The following is a 7,533-nucleotide window of genomic DNA, read 5'->3' on the forward strand; positions in this document are numbered from 1 at the left end:
CATGAGGAGAAGGGGATCGAGAGAGCCTTTTACCTATGGGTAAGGAAAGGAGATTAAGAAAGAAAGTAAGCGCATCCTGCCCCGTTCTTTTGGCAGCAAGTCAGATTCCCTTCTACGAAAAAATGAAAGTTTCGATTTAGAATTTAACTTATCACCTCGAATGGCATTGATGGCATGAATAGGCTTGTTTTCAGGCCAAATCCCACAGAAGGAAGAGAAAAACCAATGTTAGCAATAGCACTGCTTACTCAAGCAAGGGATATTGCATCAAGAGCTTCTACTTCTATTGCATTGCCAGCAGCGGATGATTTCACAGCAAATGAAAGACCAATTGCCATTCCTTCCCTTAGGTCAATCCCTTTTTGAACAACCTCTTCTGATTCACTTCCTGAACCATCAGCATTGGCTTTTACCTATGAGATTCCCAAGAGCTGATTCGATAGCAGTAACACCGGTTACGCTTACACCAACAGCAGGTAGGCAAAGGCAAACAACAGATATGGCTAAAGCACCGATAAGACCAAGAGCGGAAAGTTCTATGCCAAGAGCGTCTGCGTTGAGGAGATCTGGGTCTTATAACCGATGGTAGAAGACTGGCAATTGAATCACTAACCACAGTTGCTAGACTAGCACTTCAATTAGCTGTGACAGTATCCGTTGGTGCGAGTGAGCGTTCCCGCTGCATCGAGAATGGTGGTAAAGTCTTCAATTAACCGGTGTAAGCCTATCCACTCTTACTGTGAGGGTTTCCGGTGTGCTAGAATCAGCAGCTATAGAATCTGCCTTACCTTCTTGACTGGTGTTACCGGTATGGGAGTACGAGTAGTTGGTGGTGAAGGCAATGATAATTGTCGTGGGGGCTATTACTTTACTTCATGTCTACCCGGTTCCAGTTCTTTTTGGTGAATGTGTAGACGCAGTTGGTGAAATAGAAGCTCTTTAAATAGCCTTTGGCTTACGTAAGATCTATCTCTTCTCTAACAGCTATTCTTTGAAAGAGCTTTCGCACTTCAAATCAGATTGCGAAAGTGTCAAAGCTAGTTCCTCTTCCAATATACTACCGCTACCTTAATCCTATCAAAGATTTATATTTATCCTTTGAATTACTCATATATATCCTATGTATGAATTTCATTTCGCACCGGAAACTATTATAGGAGAAGTTCGAATCCGTTCCGTTCGGATATTGATCGGTCTTGGTTTGACATGGTTTACGCGTTACTGGTTCCCGGAAGAGTTAATATCTCCATTAGCTAAACCCTTTCTTACCCTGTCTTTGGACTCGTATTTTGTTTGTACACAATCAACGGAGGCCTCCCCGACATATGTTGCAACGTCTTCAATAGCATGTTCTTACTTCGTCTTTCCCTTAATAAGTCATCAAATTTGGTGCTTTTTGATCCCCAGTTGCTATGGGGAACAAAGGAGGAAATACAATCGATTCCTCTATTTAAGTGGTTCTCGCTTCTCCTTGTTCCTGTTCCTAACTCTTCCCCGGGTAGTTCCCAATGTTTGGTACTTTCTATACTTCGTGGGTGCAACATCAACAAATTCGCTCATGATCAAGTTACAACCTAAGATCTATGACCATATTATGCTAACTGTTCGTATTTCGTTCATTCCATCGGTATGCTCTCAGGTACCTGTAATTGTGATCTGTTTGCCAGAACCAAGGGGTCTTTCTGTGGAAACCTTCACGAACAATCGTCGTTTTTTGATGGTTTTTCCGCTTCTCACCGCTGCTCTTTCCACACCTCCGGATATCTGGTGCCAAATCGTCGCCCGTTTCCTTATTTCTTCGATAATAGAGTTGACTATCTTTGTGGCATCGATTGTACAAGTTCGCGAAGAGGCTGGACGAGTGGAATGAGGGAAAGCGGCTCGATTGACAAAAAAGAAGAGTAGCCCCCTAGAACCTGGCAAAGTAACTATAAATGAATTCCCGAGCAATTCTCAACCAACATATGCGATTCATTCCCGTATTATAAAACTAATAATACTTATCAATCAAGCAGTTAGCCTTCTTTTCCAAGGAATTCAAATGTGGATGACTGGACATCAGCAATAACAGGAGCCGAGCTTTCACAAAAACATACGAACCTACCATATAATTGTAGGGGTACTAAAATCAACGTGTCAATCATCCCTACCCCGGATCTTTGGACTTAATGTCAGATTCTTTTCTGGGCCCGGGTTAAATATATGTCTTCAGCCGTATTTAAGTTATTGTTGCTGCTTGGGCACTTGGTTGAACCGGTACCTCAACAGCACTTGTCTTTGCCTCTCTCTGAGCAAGGTATGTAGGGTGCTCTATACCTTATTTATTTGATTTTCTGCTTCTCTCTAGACTTGCTTCCTCCCTGGATCATTAAGTCCTTCAGTAAGGAAGTCAATAGTCGTCCCGGTAGTGGGAAAAGTCCGATTGCCTAGTAGCCCCAGTACTATAGGGAAGGCCTATTCTTCGTATAGGCAAAGCCTCACTATCTTATCTCTGAAACCCTAAAAATGATTCCATTTTGGATTGGATAAGCATGTGATTCGCATCTTGGTCTTCCAGCCTCGATGAAAGCCCACAGAAGGGCAAAAGCACGACAAGCCTACCCATCATCAAAGCAAGCCCAAGTCTATGCAAGAAGGCCAAGGTCCTGTCCTCCGGATCTATCCAAATTCAAAGAGTTGGGCTACATAAAAGATCCTATTCTGAAATGGATATAGGCTTAACTAAAGCCCAATGCCAAGCAACGCCCTAGACTACAAATGAAGAAATTGGGTTCCACTAAGCCCTTAACCCAACATGAGGTGGAGCCTTAACCCGACACAAGATGCGTTCTTGCTTTTTTGTCAGAAAAGCTCCTTGACCAAGGGCCCGCGCCCTTTACAGATTGGACTTGACACTCTTCCTCAGGGAACTAAGAAAAAATCTTTCTTGCAATACTTAAAAAAGTATGCTTTGAAGCATTTATTGTATGCAAGCCAATCCAATAATGAAACCCCCCTGATTCTTCCTTTGCTATCCAAACGGTTCGACATTCCCAAGCGGACCTTACTCGGCTTAGAAGGTCTTTAGGGTCTAAGTCTCTGCGGTCAGCATTAAGTAAGCCTATCCAAATCTATTTCCGCAGACTGGTTGCACTTATGGTGCTATTAGTATGTGATAGGGAACGTTTTTTCATCTCCTCCTCTCTCCTATTAATCAAAAACATCCGGAAACGCCACGCCGGTGTTGAGTGTTCGATTCAAATCGGTCTATTCGCCGAACTTTTTTTTAACTTTTTCTTTTCTCTCCCGTACTTCTCTTCCTTTCCTTCCTTGTCCAGTAAGGTATGAAGCACTAGCTCCACCACAGCTTCTTCTCGAGCAGCTCTTAGTGAAAAAGGAGCTTTGCCATCTCTATCAGCTAGTTAGCTAGCCGCTCTTTCCCTAGTCTTAGCTAGTCTCATTTTCCTTCGGCTTCTGGCTTTCGGACTAGTAGCTAAGTCCCCTGCCTTTTTAGGCTTTTTAGGTTAGGCAAGCAGGGGGAGAAAGGGACAGGGGCTTAGACTCTCTATTTCCTTTAGCTGGAAATATAGGACTATATTATATACCTGATATGGTCTTAGAGAAGAGCGAGCTCTAATGTATCTACGCTTTATCTTGATAATAGCTGTCTTATGGGAGTAGCTCTTCTCTTGATGCTACCCCTCGGTCAGCCTTTCTTTGGCTAAGCTGATTCAGATCGATTTATTAGAGTGAACTTTGATCTCCTTTACTTGATTGATAGGAAAGTGACCCTTGGCTATCTTACGAAGAGCCTCACTCTATCATAAAAGATTGACACTAAGCGAAGAATGCAGACTGGACTAAACCAAGGGCACTTCTGGAAAGGTTCCTTTGATAGAAGATCGGTACTTGAAGTCAGAAAGAGGTAGAGATGATATAGTTATTGCAGCTGAAGGAAGCTAGCCACAAGGAAGGAGAACTCTTAGATCCGGATCCCAATCCACGACTCTATTTATTATCACCCCTTTCTGGTCTCTTCTATCAATTAATCATGGGAGTGACTTTCATTACGAGCAAAGAAGCAAGGCTTTCCTTGTGTAAGCGAATCCCCCATTAAGGATAGATATAAGAGTGGTAAGGAGTGTGTGCAAGGCAGTTTTCTTTATAATGTTTAGTGAGGTATTGATTTCCTAGGGTAAGCGCAGTGTCTTGACTTTCAAGCCTTTAAGTCTCTTGGGTAAATAGGGATCCTAATCCTAGGCAAGCTAGTCAGTTAAGTTTCTCTTCATTTTCCGAGATAAGCAGTTCCATTCCCTCGCCTTCTCCAGGATTTGACCCTTCGCTTTCCACTGAGCTGAGGGAATCCCTGAAGCCCCTCTGCTTGCAGTGGCAGTTGCCAGCGAGTAAGACAGTGAAAGCTATGGCTAGGGATTTTCTGCTTGACAAGGAGAGGAATCGTTTTGGACTTTAGCTTCTCCCTGGTATAGAATACAATACGATTACTTTACCCAGTTCTCTTCTCTTTCTTTAGAAGCAGTATAACCATATAGTAATAAAGCGGGATTTTATCCATTGGAGGATAAAGTTAGCTAGTTCAAGCAAGGGCAAAAGCAACTCAAATTGAAAATCTCTAGGGGCAGGGACTACCGTTAGCGGGACTGCTACGGCAATAACAAGGAAGGACTAGTCGAGATGAAGGGACACTTTCATTGTCTATAAAGGGAAAGGGCAAAGAAACTCCAACGACTGACTCTGGCTATAGGGATGTGACAGAATTCCCTGGGAGAAATCCTCCCACTGCTATTGTAGTGGCTTAACCTTATTCGATGGCAGAAGCATTGGATGCCCTTTTTTCTCCAACACTAGATGCGCTTGATCTAGCCCTCCCTTGGAACTAGATCCCTAGCTTGGAAAGAAAAGAAGAAATCTATAACTGGCTTACTTGCGGACTTAGCAATGGCCATTAGGAGCACTTGTACAAATATTGATATTGGGAATGCCACTACTTCAACTACTGCTTCAATGGGAATAGCAGAAAAATAGAATTAAGAAACTCATACTTCCGGAAGAAAAGCTATATCCCTCCTAAGGGATATCTGATCGTGAGCCCTAGAATCAGTTTGCCTAAAATCACTTGATGGAACAGGCTCGGCTGGATCAAAGCACTTTTTTCTGACACTCGCAACTAACTACTCCCCTGTACATACATATAGGGAAGACCACTACTGAGACTGGAACTCAAAGGCCTCCAACGGTAACTTCAACTCCAGGTAAGGCGGAAGCACTTTTAGGGCTTAGGACGAAAAAGACATCTTTTACACTAGCTTTTGACCTAGAACCAGCTTACTTAACAGATGGATTGGCCTTGCCTACTTCAATGCCAATTGATAGGGGGCCTGGACCAACATCGAAAGAAAGTGCTACTTCTGGAACTGCTCCCTTAAAGAAAGAAGAAATGGAAAGGAGTATTCCACGTGCATAATCCTTCACTTTTCGAGGAATCCTTTTGAAAATTCAAAATCGAATGGATTCGGTCTTATACATACGCGAGGAAGGTAATCAAAAAAGAAAGAAGAGAAATTGGGCCATGTTTCCCGAGGGAGGCCGCCTTCTCTCAGGCCAGCAGTCTTCTACTTCTAGTCGACTGCTCTATGACGGGCTTCCCTGTATCCTGGGCTCTGCTCGCTCGTCTACGCTCCGACCCAGCAAGTAAGAATTTAAAAACGATGTTTCCTTCTCCCTTACGGTCGAGAACTACGTACCTTGCCTGCATTAAGATTTAAAACTTGTCGTCAAAAAGGCAATCAATCAGAATCAAGAAAAAAAATGGAAATAGTGAATCAAGCAAGATCTAGATGGATCCCTATCTTTATCTCTATCCACGGAGATACCTATCTATATGGATAGAAATCTATCTATGAATCGATCTAGACTATCCTCTATCCGGATAGAGATGTCCCTATGAGCGAGCCGATCTTTATATGTTTTGGCCACGTCCGTTTCCGCTCCGAAGAGGAAGGTTTGGATCTTTCAATCTTATGTCGTGAGGGATGTGACCTATGTTAGGTCCATAAAATACCACCGCTTTTGGTGTTCTATGATTCACCTCCGAATAATGAGTAGGTAGTTCGATCCTTTTGATTCTTCTCTTCATAGTAAACTGATGGGGGGATGAGGAGCAATAGGTCGAATTACTATAATATAAAGAAGAGTTGTAAACTATAGGACTTCTTGTTCGAGTAGGAAGATTTCGGTTTTTCTCGTTTCTTCTCTTCGATAAGAATAGGGATTTGAAATGATACAAATTCCTCTTCATTCTGTTGTGCTCAGCGAAGGAACTGCCTAAGCATACTTTTTCGGATCCAAACTTCTTTGTTCTTTCGAAGTTTTCTTCTTTCATAGAATAACGCAACTGTTGTTGCAAAAACCGGGATTTTAGTAGTAGGCGGCATCCTCGCTTAGTTTTGAGTAGGTGGAACCATTCTGTTTTTGTTCTTCTCCACATTCTTACCGGGTGATCCAGGAATTTGCCTATGATTTTTTCAACTGATATTTCGATATAGAAAGATCTCCTTATTTCTTCACCGCGGATTCTCGCGTCATTTTCTTGAAAAGATATTAGATCACCGTGGGAAACTTTCAAACGAGTAATGCTTACCATTCTATTATTCACACAAACCCTTCGATGACTTATCGGCTGCCTTGCTTGAGGAATAGTTTCACGAAAATGGAGACGAACCGGAATAACGTCCGATCTTGTTTCTGGATTGAGTAGAAAAGGGATATATGAAGTTCGTTCTGTTCCTCTGTGCATCTCTGTGATGGGTAAATCCCCATGAAAAAGGGGCAACTTTCGTGTAGTTTGTGATTGGATGTAACTGTGACGATTTTTATTCGGATAAATCTTTCTCTTAATAGATCTCTTCTTGTTCCTCAATCTTCGGAGAATGCGGCGTTGTATTATTGTAAGTTCTCTGTTCCGAACATTTCCTGAAAGTAGACGACAAGTTTTAAATCTTAATGCAGGCATATCTCGTCGTCGTTGAATCAGTCTGATTCGCCACATCGCGTATAACGGGAATCGAACCCCCTCTGCTGCGAGTTCTCATCTTTCCTAAGCTGGTTTAACAGCCTCGCCCTAAATGGAATGGCTCTCTTAGTTACGCTGCGCCCCGGTCTGAGTCCCCTTCCCCCGCTTCTTGAAGGAATTGGGCTTGGGCCCAGAGTTGTTGCTGGAGGGAATTCAGAACTTCTGCAAGGGCCTGCCTTCGAGCAGCAAGCCGGGCCTCCGTTTGCAGAAAAGGTTCTATTTGGGCGCGAAGCTCCGCCCGCTGTCGCGCCCGTTCTTGGTGACGAGCCTCGTCCATTGAGCGGGCTTGCTCCACCCGCTCGTCGACTTCGGAAAGACAGGTCTTTAGACGTGCCAGCTCCCGTTCTCGTGCTTGCAGACCTTCGACCCTTGATTCATTCAAGCCTTCAATCTCTTGCAAGGCTTGTTGAATCTGTTGAATCTCGGTCTCCGCCTTTTGAATCTTTCTCTCCGCTTCTGCTAGG

The 7,533-nt window shown here is 43.4% G+C and overlaps 2 protein-coding genes across 2 annotated transcripts; one reads left to right on the forward strand and one right to left on the reverse strand.

Annotated features, from left to right (window-relative positions):
• The first annotated feature begins 1,078 nt into the window (after positions 1-1,078).
• LOC133311129 (uncharacterized tatC-like protein ymf16) lies at positions 1,079-1,900 on the forward strand. Its single transcript, XM_061512149.1, has one exon. The coding sequence runs from the start codon at positions 1,121-1,123 to the stop codon at positions 1,868-1,870; it is 750 nt and encodes a 249-aa protein (XP_061368133.1). The 5' UTR covers positions 1,079-1,120; the 3' UTR covers positions 1,871-1,900.
• A 4,056-nt stretch (positions 1,901-5,956) lies between these two features.
• On the reverse strand, positions 5,957-7,045 carry LOC133311174 (small ribosomal subunit protein uS4m). Its single transcript, XM_061512187.1, has one exon. It carries the CDS (start codon positions 7,043-7,045, stop codon positions 5,957-5,959), a length of 1,089 nt encoding a protein of 362 aa, XP_061368171.1.
• Positions 7,046-7,533: the final 488 nt, after the last annotated feature.

This window comes from Gastrolobium bilobum, unplaced genomic scaffold, assembly GCF_033153095.1.
Source record: "Gastrolobium bilobum isolate Gb01-03AN ecotype WA unplaced genomic scaffold, APGP_CSIRO_Gbil_v1 utg53380, whole genome shotgun sequence".
Lineage (NCBI taxonomy): Eukaryota > Viridiplantae > Streptophyta > Magnoliopsida > Fabales > Fabaceae > Gastrolobium > Gastrolobium bilobum.

Coding starts and splice junctions, on each gene's coding strand:
- LOC133311129 (XM_061512149.1), top strand. CDS start 1,121: ATGTATGAATTTCATTTCGCACCGGAAACTATTATAGGAGAAGTTCGA.
- LOC133311174 (XM_061512187.1), bottom strand. CDS start 7,045: ATGTGGCGAATCAGACTGATTCAACGACGACGAGATATGCCTGCATTA.